At 46.1% G+C, this 16,558-nt stretch overlaps 1 protein-coding gene across 1 annotated transcript in view; it reads right to left on the bottom strand.

The window, feature by feature from the left end:
• pkd1a (polycystic kidney disease 1a) overlaps window positions 1-16,558 on the bottom strand; it is a 211,401-nt gene that overhangs the window by 104,996 nt on the left and 89,847 nt on the right. The window contains exons 6-12 of the mRNA XM_080206859.1: window positions 13,789-14,433; window positions 12,109-12,283; window positions 9,784-10,004; window positions 8,448-8,563; window positions 3,720-3,870; window positions 2,897-3,153; window positions 939-1,679 (exon numbers count right to left, since the gene is read on the bottom strand). Coding sequence (XP_080062985.1) covers window positions 939-1,679; window positions 2,897-3,153; window positions 3,720-3,870; window positions 8,448-8,563; window positions 9,784-10,004; window positions 12,109-12,283; window positions 13,789-14,433 — 2,306 coding nt within the window. The remainder of the gene's footprint in view (window positions 1-938; window positions 1,680-2,896; window positions 3,154-3,719; window positions 3,871-8,447; window positions 8,564-9,783; window positions 10,005-12,108; window positions 12,284-13,788; window positions 14,434-16,558) is intronic.

Raw genomic sequence — 16,558 nt, forward strand, 5'->3', positions numbered from 1 at the left:
TCAATGGAAAGGGAAATTGTGAGAGGTATATAAATGGCAGTTAAATCGCTGTGCCCACGGATGTCACTCAAAGGTACTCCTGGGGGTTCAGCAGAAGAATTACCTGGTCAGGTACACACCAAGTTAGTCGCTACTCTATATCATCTTCAGTAAGAAGTCTCACAACACTAGGTTAAAGTCCAACAGGTTTACTTGGTAGCAAACGCCATTAGCTTTCGGAAAGCTAGTGGCGTTTGCTACCAAATAAACCTGTTGGACTTTAACCCCAGTCCAACGCTGGCATCTCCACATCATGACTGTATAATTTTCACCAGTCCTGAAGAGCACGCCGTAATTAGCTAATAGGAAACTTCCAGTCAGTCATGTAGGGCCCTCTCTGGTTACAAGTGCCAACTTATCATAAAAACCCTTAGAAGGAGGCCATTCAGCCCATTCAGCCTGTATCAACTACAATCCCACCCAGGCCCTATCCACAAAAAAACCCATGCATCTACCTGGTGCCCCTGACACAAAGGAGCAAGTTAGCCTGGCTGATCCATCTAACACACACTTTCGGACAGTGGGACGAAACCAGAGCACTCGAAGGAAACCCTCAGACACGGAGAGATTGTGCAACCAAAAGAGAAAATGCTGGAAAATCTCAGCAGGTCTGGCAGCATCTGTAAGGAGAGAAAAGAGCTGACGTTTCGAGTCCTGATGACTCTTCGTCAAAGTGATTGTGCAAACTCCCAGTTACCCGAGGCCGGAATTGAACCTGGGTCCCTGGCGCTGTGAAGCAGCAGTGCTAACCACTGTGCCACCACGTCACCCCGATGACTGGCATATTCAGTACTTCACCACTGTTCACTGAAACGAATCAACACTGTCGATCGATGAGAGCTAAAAATAACGTTCGAAAAGAGCTGTGGGTTAAAGAAATAGTATAAAACGTATCTTACCACCAGAGAGTTAGACAGCACACGGATACTTGGATCAGGTAAAATCAGGAGTCCTTCGATCGGATTTTCAGCTTTAACTTTGATCGTCTTGTTGACAGAGCTAACCTGGTTCTTTGCGGTGACCACGATGCTGGTTAGATTGCAATCTTTGAAGGCCAGCGGGATACGCGAGAAACAAGTACTATTGTCGTCTTCGCAGCTGGAGGAGAGCTCCGAGGGACAGGCCGCCTCACAGCTGAAATTGCGGTCACTCCCTAACCATGTGGTGGCCGTCCTGTCAGACGACTTCACCTTCACGATGATGACTGCTCGGCCCCTTGGCACGTAGATGATACCGTTTTGCTTTGATGGGTAAATGACGCTAAGATGGGTAATTGGCGCCACAACCTGGACAGTGCAGGATGCGTTGGTGTAGAACGGCCTGTTTTCCATCGTTGCTTGGTAGGTGTAAACGCCCGGGGACTGCTGCCCAGCGCGGAGCAGGGGACTGCTTGCCACGGTTTCTTGCCGCTGGGTGTACAGCACCCGCAAGTTGCACACGGTGCCATCTCTCCAGTTGCTCTCGGTCAGGTTTCTCCAAAGATCCCTGCTCCCACTGGAATAGATCATGCTGAAGTAACTCTGTTGCCAGGGCGACGAATCATTTTGGTGACACTGTAAGAAGCTTCCGGGCTTGCCGTCGTGTTGAATAGCTACGATGTCGTTGGACTGCACCTCAATCCTTTCATTTGTCAACAGTAGCTGGAAACGGGAGTAAATGATGAACTTATTTTTCGGATATTCTGCAAATACTTAGCCACAAAGTGGGGCAGGAGGACAAATGCTGGGATTGGGATGATGGTCAGTCATTGGTTATGATTGGGCTGCTAGCTTAGGATTGGAGGACGAGCAGAAAAGTAACCAACCTCACACAAGGCTCAGGATTAGGGTTGAAGTGGGGATGGGGCGGGGGTGGTGGGCGTCTGATTCTCGCCATCATATCGTGTCAATGGAGAGCTGGCGCTTCCTTGCCTTTCCATGCCATCTTGAAGGCCACGTGGGCACCAGCGACAGCATGCTGGTTAAGTGGGAGTGTGGGAAATTAGCCACTTCAGCTGGCTGGTGGGTCAAATGTGAGGGAGTGGAGAAAGGAGGTGGGCAATATTCAAACAGGCCAGCCACAGGGCAGAGTTGCTTCTGAAGGGGTGAGGGGGTGGGGGGGGGGGGGGGGGTGGGGTGGTGGTGGGAAGGATGCCAAGGAGAATTAGCCCCTGCTCTTCCTTAGCCCTGCATTCCCCCCATTGTAGCATTGTGGGTCAACCCACAATGTGGCATTTCAAGAAGGCAGCTCACCACCACCTTCTCAAGGGCAAATTGGGGTGGGCAATGAATGCTGGACGAGCCAGCGATGCCCAATTGAATTTAAAAAAGCGACATGGCCTGAGCCTGAATGGCCTCATTAAGGTCCATCGGGACAGGTTATCCATTTATACCCGGACATGGCAGTCAGTTCAGGATAGCAGTGTTGCACATTTTTTTAAGGTTAAGTTTTTTTAAAGTTGATTTATTGGTGTCATGAATAGGCATACATTAACACTGCAATGAAGTTACTGAGAAAATCCCCTAGTCGCCACACTCTGGCGCCTGTTCAGGTACACTGAGGGAGAATTTAGCATGGCCAATGCGCTTAACTAGCACATCTTACAGATTGTGGGAGGAAATTGAAGCACCCAGACTTGACATGGGAATCGAACCCGGGTCCCTGGCACTGAGGCAGCAGTGCTAGCCATTGTGCCACCGTGCCACCCTATTTAAGCAGTCGAACCCTTGATTCAGGTGATCAGGCTGTTTGCCCCTTGACAGGCTGGACTGATTCACCATCTTAAGATGATCTATGACAACGGACTGGAGCCTAGGCTACATACAGAAATGGTAACGAATCCACAGGCAACAATAACAAAACAGAAAGATGATCCTACCACATAATGCGTGGCGCTCTGGGCTGGCACCGTGCAGGGAACCTCCGTCACAAGATCATAATTTGGATGGTTTCTGCTAAAGTGCGGCAGGAGTAAATTTGGACATCGGACAAAGACATCAGTGCCACAGCGTCTACTGAGCGGCAAGCATGTTTCAGCCAAACTGCACCACTTGGTGTCACCGGTGCAGCCATGGCTGGTATTGCTAGGAGCTCGAGGCAAGCAAAAAGCAAAGGACGAACAGGCCTCTTCATCATCTGCAAGGAGAAATTGTTCAATGGTTATGAAAGTATAGATATTTTTGGAAACTTTCTCCAACAGTGTTTCAAAGAAAAAGATACATATTTTCAATGTACATTTTGTTAACATTTCTAATACAACCATCGTGTGCATAATTTTACGCAGAGTATAATGTGCGTATAATTTTGTGTGCAATATAAGTGTACGCGTGTGGGTGCCCTATGTAGCTTTACACATGAGTACATGTCAAGCTCCGTACTATAGGAAGCGGCTGAGGCAAATAGCATGAATACTTTCAAAAGGAAATCGGATGATGGCAAGAGAGAAAAGGGGATAGAAAGAGTTGATGAAATGTAGATGGAATGGGAGGAAATTCACATGGAAGATAAACACTGGTTCGGACTAGTTGGGCCAAATGGCCTCTTTCTCTGCTGTGCATTGTATGTATTTATATAATCGTTGTCCACATAAGCCAAGCACTTGAGGTCTCCTAACGGACTCGTTTCAGAGACTATGTACTTTGTTGACTGTCCATGTGAGAAGGAATGAGATTGCTTTCTGACTCCCGTTGTTAAGCTGTTACCTGGCGTCACAAGGTATTTGTCTTTTCCACTACATCTCGGTCGGTAGATCCGAAATACCACCTGGACGGTGTGGTTCAGATTTTGTGTGGCCAACTCCACAACTGAGACAAAACCTGTATGCTTGAACCAAAGGCCTGGGAAGACCATGAGCTGCAAGGCCAAAGTATAAAAACGATTAGTATTGAGGGAATCTGAAAGATATTCACCCCCTTCTCCCATTTCAAACACCCTAACTAAAAGAAATGCATTGATACATAGGAAACTCTGGACAAACTATCAATATATGTACCGGGGGATGAGGGAAACATTTGCTATTATTGACTAGCCAATGTCAGCACCTCGTACAGTCAAACCAGATACATCATCTACTAGTAAAGTAACAAATCAGCCATGGCTCAATGCTATGGTGTGCTTAGCTTTAAGCTAACACGTTGTGGTTGCAAATTTCAAACCAGAGACCTAAACATGCAGTCCAAATTTATACTGGGGTGGCACCGTGGCACAGTGGTCAGCACCGCTGCCTCACAGTACCAGGGACCCAGGTTCGATTCCCGGCTTGGGTTACTGTCTGTGTGGATTCTGCACATTCTCCCCGTGTCTGTGTGGGTTTCCTCTAGGGGCTCCGGTTTCCTCCCACAGTTCAAAAGACATGCTGGTTATGTGCATCGGCCGTGCCAAATTCTCCCTCTGGCCCCGGCAACTAGGGGATTTTCACAGTAACTTCATTGCAGTATTAACGTAAGCCTACCTGTGTGACACTAATAAAATAAGTAAATAAGGAGTTGCTGCACCGCCGGAGCTACTCGTCAGAATTTTCCGGCCATTCCTGCAAGCAGGATCTTCCAGTCTCGCCGAAGGTGAATGCCCACCATGGGGTATCCCAGCAGCGAGGGGTGCTTACAACAGGAAACTCCGGTGAGAGTGACAGGACCAGAAGGTCGCACCGCCTGCCAATAGCAGGCCACCACTGCCACCGTGAAACATGCCACGGGAGGGGGTAGGGACGGATGATGGAAAATCCTGCCCACTATCTTTTGACAGAGATGATAGGCAAGACCCTGTCTGCCCTCTCAACTCAGAATAAAATATCTCATGACACCATTTTAGGCAGGAGTAGGGGAATTTTCCCTCATGTCTCAACCCACATGACTAAAATAGATTACCTGCTCATTTATCACATTGCTATCTGTGGGATCTTGCCATGCACAAATTGGCAACTCCCATTGCCGAAATTACAAAGCTACGGCATGTCACATGTGCTTAATCTGATGTTATACAGAATGTCCTGAAAGGCACTATATAAATGCAAATGATATTTTTTTCTTTCTAAAACCCCCCCTCTAACCTGCCCCAAAATTACAGGTGTAATAGAACATAGAACATAGAACACTACAGCACAAACAGGCCCTTCGGCCCACGAGTTGCGCCGATCACATCAACACCTACCAATCTATAGACCTATCTATAACCCCCAATCCCATTAAATCCCATATACTCATCCAGAAGTCTTTTAAAAGACCCCAGTGAGTTCGCCTCCACCACCACTGACGGCAGCCGATTCCATTCACTCACCACCCTCTGGTAATCTTTACCATTGTAAAAAGTCTGACAACACCAGGTTTGACAATCTTTACCATTACCACTCCTCACCTCCGTGTGGTACCTGGGCGGATCCGATTGCCGGATGACTTTATAGAATCATAGAATCATTATAGTACAGAAGGAGGCAATTGAACCCTTCAAGTCTGCACCAACCACAATCCCATGCAGGCCATATCCCTGTAACCCCACATAAGACCAAAACACCATAAGTCACAGGAGCAGAATTAGGCCACTCAAGCCATCAAGTCTGCTCTGCCATTCAGTCATGACTGATATTTTTCTCATCCTCATTGTCCTGCCTTTTCCCCATAATCCCTGATCCCCTTATTAATCAGTACCTATCTATCTGTGTCTTAAAGACACTCAGTGACCTGGCCTCCACAGCCTTCTGCGGCAAAGTGTTCCACAGATTCACCACTCTCTGGCTGAAGAAATTCCTCCTCATCTCTGTTTTAAAGGATTGTCCCTTTAGCCTGAGGTTGTGCCCTCTGTTCTAGCTTTTCCTACTAGGGGAAACATCCACTCCACATCCACTCTATCCAGGCCTCGCAGTATCCTGTGAGTTTCAATAAGATCCCCCCTCATTCTTACAAACTCCAAGGAGTATAGACCCAGAATCCTCAATCGTTCCTCGTATGACATATTTACCCTGACGCTAAGTGGCAATTTAGCATGGCCAATCAACTTAACCTGCGCACCTTTGGAAAGTGGGTGGAAACTGGAGTATCTGGAGGAAACCCATGCAGACATGGGGAGAAAGTGCAAACTCCACACAGACAGTGACCCTAGCTGGGAATTGAACCTGTGCCCCCGGCTCTGTGAGATAGCAGTGCTAACCAGTGTGCCATTGTGCTACCGTTATGCTTCCACTGAAACATAGAAAATAGAAGTAAGAATAGGCCATTCGGCCCTTCAAGTCTGCACTGTTGCCTTCCACGGGATGAAAGGCTACATTAGAGACAAATCAATTGGCCAAGTTGCTGCTTAAGGGGATAAGTTGAAAGCTACTCTCATATCTCAGTATCAACATTTGGCCTGCCCATTACACTGCAATAACATCTCTACTGCCCCTGAGCACTACTGCACTTTATCACAACGCTATTTATTTTTCACACCGTTCTGCGACCTCTTTTTGTGAGGTTTCTGTATTAGGGATAATGTTGCACTGTGAGATCAGGAACTGGACTGAGACTGCCAAAACCCACTTCTCTTTTCAGCAATGTAGAATATGTTTAAATTCCCTCAGACAACACTTACAAAGATGGTCTGTTCACTAACTTATGTAACTACCTGTTGCGCACAACTTGGCTTTATTTCCTACATTATGGGAGCGGCTTCAAAAATATTTCGCTGACTGTAAAATGTCCGGTGAACCACTTTATAAAACTGCAAATGCTTTCCTTCTCTCCGCATTGTGCAAGGAAAATACAGCTTTCAAAACTGCTGTAGTACCATTTACTAGGTCTTAATGAAGTCTTCACAGTCTTAAGTAGGTTAACTATGTATTTATTAACTACAAGAGCTATGGACATGTACAGAGTAAAGGGTTCAAGATGGAAACCAACTCCATGCTGGCTTGTGCACACGTCTCTCTCCAATAGTAGGCTGACTATTGTGGGTCATGTGTTTTTGGGACTGTAATCTTGTTCTTGAGTATATCCAATAAATGCACCAGTATTGAAGGACCTCAGAGTGCCATGTGACCCATGTAGATAAGAACATAAGAAACAGGAGCAGGAGTAGGCCATCTAGCCCTTCGAGCCTGCCCCGCCATTCAATAAGATCATGGCTGATCTGAAGTGGATCAGTTCCACTTTCCCGCTTTTTCCCCATTACCCTTAATTCCCTTGTCTGTCAAAAACCTATCTACCCGTTACTTAAATATATTTAGCGAGGTAGCCTCCACCACTTCAACAGGCAGAGAATTCCAGAGATTCACCACCCTTTGAGTGAAGAAGTTCCTCCTCAACTCTGATCTAAACTGCACCCCCCCCCCCCCTTATCTTGAGGCTGTGCCCTCTAGTTCTGCTATCCTTTCTAAGCGGGAAGAGTCTCTCTACCTCTACCCTATCCATCCCCTTCATTATCTTAAATGTCTCTATAAGATCCCCCCTCATCCTTCTAAACTCCGAGTACAGACCCAGTCTATTTAGTCTCTCTTCATAGTCCAACCCCCTCATCTCCGGTATCAGCCTAGTGAACCTCCTCTGCACTCCCTCCAAGGCCAAAATATCCTTGCGCAAGTGCGGCGACCAAAACTGCACACAGTACTCCAGCTGCGGCCTCACCAGTGCCCTGTACAGTTGCAGCAAGACCTCCCTGCTTTTGTATTCTATCCCCCTCGCTATAAAGGCCAGCATTCCATTCGCCTTCTTGATCTATACTTTTAATCCATACTTTTTGTGATTGCCATTTTGAAATGTTGGTAGTGTTCCACTTATTGTACTGAAGCAGCTCAGAGTGCATTTTGATAGAATCATAGAATCCCAGCAGTGCAGAAGAGAGCCATTTGGTCCATTAAGTCGGCACAGACTCCCCGATATAGCAACAGGATGCTGTCTGGGATGGAGCATTTAAGCTATGAAGAGAAGTTGGATTGGAACAGAGAAGACTGAGGGGGTGACCTGATTGAGGGTACAAGAACATGAGAGACATGGACAGAGAGGATAAGCAGCAGCTGTTCTCCATAGTTGAGGGGTCAGTCATGAGGGGACATAGGTTCAAGGTGAGGAGCAGGAGGTTTAGGGGGGACGTGAGGAAAATCGTTTTTACCCTGGGGGTCGTGATGGTCTGGAGTGCGTTGCCTGGAAGGGTGGTAGAAGCAGGTTGCCTCACATCCTTTAAAAAGTACCTGGATGAGCACTTGGCACGCCATAACATTCAGGGCTATGGGCCAAGTGTTAGCAGATGGGATTAGGTGGGAGTTCAGCTGCTTCTAATGTGTCGGTGCAGACTTGATGGGCCGAGCAGCTTCTTCTGCACTCTATGATTCTATGGTTAACCCTTTACGTGCCAGACCCTTATATTACACCAACCACGACGTGTGCACTTTGCAAACATGCTCACACCACTATCTCCTGACGTGTTTCTTTGGACCATTTTTCAAATGTAAGACAACCACTTACCTCCACCAGTCCTGTTGGTGTTGGTGCACTGCTGTTCACGGTGATATTCTTTACAGGAAGGTGGCTACTAAATGCCAAGGATCCCAACAAATAGTAATTGGCACCTGGTATCGTTTCTGATCAGTAAACAAATAAACTGCTCAGCAAAGAAAAGTTTGCAAATGGCCACAGAACGACAGCAAAACAAAGCACGAAGCATTTTTAATTCAAAAATAAGTCACAATCCAAAGATACTTCTCCTCAATGTTATCAATGATTGACCTACTTGGTGCGTGTTAATTGTGGAGATGGTTAGACTGAACATCTCGTAACCTTCTTCTTATTGTGAACATGTCATGGTGCATTTGATAATAATCCTTGCATGGAGAACAGCGAGGAGAAGAAATCTTCCCACACTGTCACCAAGTTAAACTGTCACCATGCTTGGGTGGTGCTGGACTAGCTATTCTGGCCTGCAGCAGCCAAGTGCAGTGCTCCTGACAGGAGTATGAAGACATGGCACCCAAAAAACTCTGCCCAAATATGAGGGGGACAATGCCTTCAAGAATGAGGGAAGAGTGAAAAAAGATTGAGAAGTAAAAGCACCATTGTCCTCTGAAGAATCAGCGAGAAGTCCTCGACTGATACTTTGTTAAGAATAACGTTTACGACTGAGTTGAGAAATTTCTTCAAAGATTTAGCATCATTTCTCATTTTTGTGTTTATCAGAATTTACAAATCAGAGCATCCCATAGGTTAGGGTTATATTCAATGGATTTCAGAAGAGTGAGAGGGAATCTTACAAAATTCCAAGAGGATAGATTCAGAAGGAATGTTCCTGACAGTGGGGGAGTCCAGAATTTGAGGGGGGGGTGGGGTGTCAAAGTTTGAGGATAAGAAATAAACGTTTTAGGACGGAAATGAGAAGAAATTTCTTTACCCAGAAGGTGATGAATATGTGGACTCCATTACCACTGAAAGTAGCTGAGGCCAAAATGTTGTGCGATTTCAAAGAAGAAATTAGATATAGCTCTAAAGGGATCAAGGGATATGTGGGGGAACGGGGATCAGGATATTGAATTTGATGATCAGCCATGGTCAAAATGAATGGTGGAGAGGCTTGAAAGACCGAATAGGAGACTCCTAGGAGAAGCCGACTCCTGCTTCTAGTTTCTATGTTTAACTTAATGTAGCCATGATGTGGAGATGCCGGTGTTGGACTGGGGCATGCATTAGGTAGAGGAAAATGAAGGAGCAGTGCTCCAAAAGATAGTGATTTCAAATAAACCCGTTGGACTTTAACCTGGTGTTGTGAGACTTCTTGCTGTAACTTAATGTAATCATTTTATTCACAAACCTCCTGCTCTGTACTCGCAAACAAAGTTCCTTCTCGAGGTACAGAGGTCTGTCTTCCATTCTCCTGCGAGGTTTCCGTCCATAAGCACGCAGCTGTTGTTGAGTAGCATGTTTGGTTGCCCAGGCAACCAGTCCTGAAAGGTTTCCAGGGTAGACCCGTCCACCCACTGCAGCGTTCCAGCGCCAGCAGTATCACTGAGACCTATCCACACAGGATGCTCGCTGCAATACAGAAAAACAAGGCCGCATTAAACCGATCATAGGGGTGGCAGAGTGGTTAGCACAGCACCAGGGACCTGGGTTCGATTCCCAGCTTGGGTCACTGTCTGTGTGGAGTTTGCACATTCTCCCCGTGACTGTGTGGGTTTCCTCCATGTGCTCTGGTTTCCTCCCACAGTAAAAAGTCTGACAACACCAGGTTTTAGTCCAACCTATTTATTTGATAATATACTCGCAAGCTTTCGGGTTAGCTTGCGAGTATATTATCAAATAAATAGGTTGGACTAAAACCTGGTGTTGTCAGACTTTTTACTGTGTTTACACCAGTCCAACGCCGGCATACCCACATCATTCCTCCCACAGTCCAAAAATGTCCTAAGGTTTAGGTTACTTGGCCATGCTAAATTAGTGTCAGGGGGACTAGCTGGGGTAAATGAAGGTTACAGAAATCATGCCTAGGTGGGATTGTGGTTGGTACAGACTTGATGGGCCAAAAGGCCTCCTTCTGTATTGTAGAGATTCTACGTTCCAAAGCAACCTCACGTAAAGGCCTCTTTGGAATGTGGCCACTGTGATTCCAGAGATAGGGAACAATCCAACAGGAAAGCAGTATGAGTGAAATGTGAACAGTTAAATATCTGCAGATGGTTGGCCAGGCCAGACTTCCAAACTCTGATTAACTCTGAGAAAAATGAAGCGGGGGGGTGACCTGATTGAGGTATTCAAGGTAATGAAAGGGTTTTGACGAGGATACGCAGAGAAAATGGCTGGGATTTTACGGCCTCTCTCATCCTGAAACCGTAAAATCCCATCCACGGGCAACAGACCTTTCCATGATCACACTGAAGGGGATGCTTTCAATTCCTGTGGCGAGTGGGCGGTATAATTCCAACCAATGCTTCCACTCATGTAGGAGCCCAAAGCCAGAGATAACACACATAAATATCGGATATCCATGAATAAATCTATCAGAGAATTCAGGAGAAACCTTTCTACCCGGAGATTGATGAGAATATGAAACTTGTTGTCCCAGAATCTCTACAGTGCAGAAGTAGGCCATTTGGCCCATCATGTCCACACCAAATCCTACCCAAACTTACCCTGTAATCTCACATATTTACTCTGCTAATCCCCTTATAAATCTTGCGACACTCAGGGCAATTTAGCCTGCCCAATCCATCTAACCCACTCATCTTTGGAGTGTGGAAGAGAACCCATGCAGACATGGGGAGAACATGCAAACTCCACACAGTCACCCAAGGCTGGAAATTGAACCGGTGTCCTTGTCTAACCACTTGCCACCATGCTGCCCAAAGATTAGAATCATAGAATCCCTACAGTGCAGAAGGAGGCCATTTGGCCCATCGAGTCTGCACCGACCACAATATCATCCAAGACCTATTCCCGTCACCTCACACATTTTACCCTGCTAATATCCTGACACTAAGGGGCAATTTAGCATGGCCAATCAATCTAACCCGCACATCTTTGGACTGTGGGAGGAAACTGGAGCACCTGGAGGAAACCCACGCACACACGGGGAGAATGTGCAAACTCCACACACACAGTGATCCAAACTAACAATCGAACCCGGGTCCCTGGTGCTGGTTAGGTGAATTGGCCATGCTAAATTGCCCCTTAGTGTCCCAAGATGTGTAGGTTAGATGGAGTAGCCATGGGAAATGTTTGGGAGTACAGGGATAGGACAGAGGAGGGGGCCTGGGGCAGATACTCTGTGACAGTGTTAGTGCAATCTCAAAGGGCCGAATGGCCTCTTCTGTAATGTAGGATTCTATAATTCTAACATGGCAAGATGTCCCAAGGGGTTTCAGAAGGATGATTATCAAACAAATTGAATCACACAAAGGTGATATTTGGACAATTGACCAAAAGCCTAGCCAAATAATTAGGTTAGGTGGAACATCTTGAGGAGGAGGGAGAGGTGGGGAAGGTTAGGGAAGGAATTCCAGAGCTTCAGAGCTAGGGCAGCTGAACGCACAACCATAAAGATAAACAGAGTGATTCACTCGTGGGAGAAGAACCCAAAGTGGTGGAGTGCATGAGGCACAATTGGCAACAAGCTTAATACACTTGATATCTAACTTACCATCCTGTAATGTTCGCTATAAAATTCTGAATCTCTGGACTCTTTATAATTGCCAGGTCACCATCGCTCTGAGATTGACAGAAGTGACGTGCCATTCGCCACGTGGAATTATTCGTTACCAGCCTATAGCAGTGATTGTTGTTCTGATGTCCACCTAATGGACAAAATGGAGCCTCTGTGGGGAATTGCAAATAAGAAATACAAATTAGAAAAATTTCTACATTATTTGACAAGAGCATGGTATCATTAGGTTAGCTCGGTTGACTTGATGATTACAGTGTAGAGTCATACTAACAAAGTGGGTTCAATCTCTATCCTCGCTGAGGCAGTTCTTGGGACCTACCTTGTCCCATGGTGATAACATGGCATAGTCCATGATTAGCAACCCTTGGACAATGAGGATGCGACATGGAGAGACTGGTGATGAAAACCTCGGTCGCAGCTCAGATTCTCCGCTGCCGCTGAAGGTGAATAGGGTTTTAGCTGGAATGTCAAATTCCCTGTTCCCACTTGAAGCGAGGCGGGCACAGATGAGATCGGAGAACCCCCCCCCCCCCCCCCAGGATCATGGTTGAAGAATTGTGTGACTTGAGAGAGGGCCTTTGACGGTAGGATTTCTCCTTGAATGGAGAGGGGAAACCAACCCAGCATCTTGAGCACAGGAACAGAAGGGGGTTGGGGTGGGGTGACATTCAGTCCTCAAACGTGCTAGATCACAGCTAATCTATACCTCAACGCCACTGGCCCATATTTGCTTCACATTCCTTGATAGGAGTAGAAATTTCAATCTTAAAAATTCCTGCTGGTGTGAGAGGTGGGATGTTGTGGAGCGGGAGGTTGTGGGTGGAGACAGTGACATTGAGGGAGAAGATTTCCATTCGCCCTCACCTCCCCACCCTGTGAAAAAAGTGTCCTAATTTCACTCTCAAAATGTTCTCCTTTCAGCTTTAAGGTTATAACCCGTGTTCCAAAGGAAAAGGGAGGAACATTCAAAAAGATACAGCTGCCATTGTCTGTGCCACCCACATGAAGAGGGCTACCTGGGCAAAATAAATCCACAAGTTGGAATTGTACAGGGCACTGGTGAGGCCACACCTGTAATATTGTGTGTAGCTTTGGTGTCCTTATCTGAGGAAAGGTGTCCTTGCTATAGAGGGAGTACAGCGAAGATTTGCCAGGCCGATTCCTGGGATGGCAGGCCTGTCATATAGGGAGGGACTAAATCGGCTAGGATTACATTCATTGGAGTTTAGCAAAGTGAGAGGAAATCTCATATAAGCTTATAAAATTCTAACAGGATTAGACAGGGTAACTTCAGAAAGAAATGGTGGGGAGTCCAAAACTAGGGGTCATAGTTTGAGGATAAGGGGTAAACCTTTTAGAACTGAGGTGAGGAGAAATTTCTTCACCCAGAGGGTGGTGAGTATGTGGAATGTAGTTGAGGCCAAATGTTGTCTGGTTTCAAGAAGAAATTCTATATAGCTCTTGGAGCTAACGGGACCGGGGATATTGGGGAGGGAGGATATTGAATTCGATGATCAGCCATGATCAAAATGAATCGTGGAGCAGGCTCGAAAGTCCAGATGGCCTACCACGCTTCCAGTTTTTACGTTTCTATTCCCAGCAGGAGTCAGCAGCTTCTGAAAAGGAATTTGTTAATCAGTCGGCCTTTTCACTCACCTTTTATTGTGTCATCGTTAGAGGCTGTAACACTCCACGATGCTGTAACGCTGTTGCTGTTCCAGTTATAGATCCTAACATCAATGCTTTTGTTGGTCTGCACTATAGGAGGGCAATCCACCTCCAGGCTTCCAGGGGGATTCGAGACATTGATCTCCACATGCAATGAGGTGGGCTTGCTGCCTATCGAGAATGCGACGCTGACCAGGTACGTCCCTGGGAGACCGTACTTGTGGAACACCACAGGGCTGGTCGTGTTTAAGACTGGAGACAGGTCTCCAAAGTCCCACTGGAAAGTGCTAACGTTAACTAAACTCTTAACAGTCAACCTTGCAGCCTCGAAAAGGCTAAAAGTGCGTAGGTCAGCAAAATTTGCAACTGTAACTTCGAACGCTTGTCCTATAATAGTGCAGCCACAGCCCTGAATACACTCTCCATCTATGTCTTGTGGCATACACACAGAATATGAATCCGGTTCACATTCAGAGCCACACAGGCAACCATTCTTATTGTCCAGGGCAGCATACTTTTCACCCACAGTAAAACAGAATGCTATGCAATTTTCCCTGTCGAAGATCTCCTCTGTCCCCACGGTCAAATTTACTATCGACTGTCTGTCAGGTGAGCAGGCTGCAAACTCGGACCCTGGGAAAAAAGATAATGAGAGATTTGAGTGTGAAGTCCATCCGCGACATTGTGAATACGTTCAAGACGGAAGGCAAAACATCTAAAAGCGTTCGTGCGTAGATTACACTTGACAATTGCGAGGGGAGAGTGGAGAAAGCTGGAGATGTTCTCCTGAGAATCAGCAGGAAGGGAGGCCATTCGGCCCATTGCACCCATCCAGCCGAGTCCAACTTTCCAGCTTTGGATTGGGAGCCTTGTGGGTTATGACGATTCAAGAGCTTATCCGAGTGTTTTGTAAGTGTTCAGAGGGTTTCTGGCAATCCCACCCTTTCCAGATCCTCACCACCCTCTGGATGACAAGAATCCCCTTTAAAACTCTCACCTCTGCCCTTAAATCTACGCCCCCATGTTTTGGGCCCTTCAATCAAGGAGAATAGGGTCTTCCTATCCACTCTATCGCGTTCCCTCGCAATGTTTACACTGCAGTTAGGTCTTCAGTTTTCTGCTGTTTATTATGTAACTGAACAGGAGACATGTTTGACGTGTTCATGAACAGTTTGTCAGAGGAAGTAAGGAGAAACTGTTCCAAATGGCAGTCAGATGGTTATTTTCATACACAGAGCATTGTAATAATCCAGAATGTACTTCTGAAAAGGTGATGTAAACAGGAGAGGCGATGGCCTTGTGGTATTATCACTAAACTATTAACTGAGGAACTTCGCTAATGTTCTGGGGGCTCGGGTTCGAATCCCGTCACGGCAGATGGTGGAATTTGAATTCAATAAAAAGAATTTGAATTCAATAAAAAAAATCTGGAATTAAGAGTCCACTGATGACCACAAAACCATTGTCAATTGTTGGAAAAGCCCATCTGGTACACTAATGTCCCATAGGGAAGGAAATCTGCCATCCTTACCTGATCTGGCCTATGTGTGACTCCAGAGTCACAGCAATGTGGTTGACTCTCAACTCCCCTTGGAAATGGCCTAGCAAGCCACTCTGCTCAAGGGCAAATGGGGACGGGCAATCAGCGACCCCATGTCCCACGAATGAATGAAAAAAATTCAACGGTCACTTCAAAAGGGAGTTGGATGTCCACTTATGGGGAAACAGCACTGGGAGAGAAGGACTAATTGGATAGCTCAAAGGAGTCAGCACTCCTTTGGCTGAATGGCCTTCATCTGATCTGCATATGTATTCTCACAGCACTTTATTTGCAGACATGTGCCACGTAGAGTAAGTGTGGGGGATGTAAAGGAAGATATCTACTGCATGAAAACATGGGCACAAGGGGGAAACTAATTTTCCCAAGCAGTTATACAACAGTTTAATTGAGGTATTGTTGAGAAGTGGTGCAACGATATTAATTAAAACGCTGAGAATTTTCAATATATTAAGGTTTTCTAGGGGATTTTCACAGTAACTCCATTGCAGCATTAATGTCAGCCAACTTGTAATACTAATAAATAAACCTATCTGTATTTTTTCTGCCATCTCACTCTCTGTCAATATAGAAAAATGTATGCAGAGATATATCAAATATTTAACTGATCACAATTAGAAAGCCCCAATTAAGGAGTTAATTTGTCCAGCATTGGCACCTTTGATAGTGATTGACCTGATGTCAGCCAATGGATATGACTGTTTTTAGGATCATGCTGGATGGGCAGTGTCAATGCACCAATCCTAATTGCCCTCACAGCCTTAGGTTACATCCCATCATTGTCTGCCTTTGTGGCAACTTGGTTAGCGCGAAGAGATTTTAAATGCAGCTTTAAGGGCCCCATGTTTTTGTCTAACTGCTCTTTGTCCCTTTGCCCTTACCTTTTATAGGATTCTGCTTTGCAAATAAGCATCTCACAGGCCCTAGCTTTCAATTTGTTTGTGGCTACAGAGACAAGACAATCATTGATCCCACCCTCCCTTCCGCCAAGTCTTCCTCAATGGGTCGCCTCACAGGTCCAGTCTCAGAGTCTAGTCATAGACTCATAGAGTTATAGAGGTTTACAGCATGGAAGCAGGCCCTTTGGCCCAACTTGTCCATGACGCCCCTTTTTTTAACCACTAAGCTAGTCCCAATTGCCCATGTTTGGTCCATATCCCTCTATACCCATCTTATCCATGTAACTATCTAAATGCTTTT

Source organism: Carcharhinus amblyrhynchos, chromosome 18 (genome assembly GCF_965287045.1).
Source record: "Carcharhinus amblyrhynchos chromosome 18, sCarAmb.v2.hapA, whole genome shotgun sequence".
NCBI classification, from domain to species: domain Eukaryota; kingdom Metazoa; phylum Chordata; class Chondrichthyes; order Carcharhiniformes; family Carcharhinidae; genus Carcharhinus; species Carcharhinus amblyrhynchos.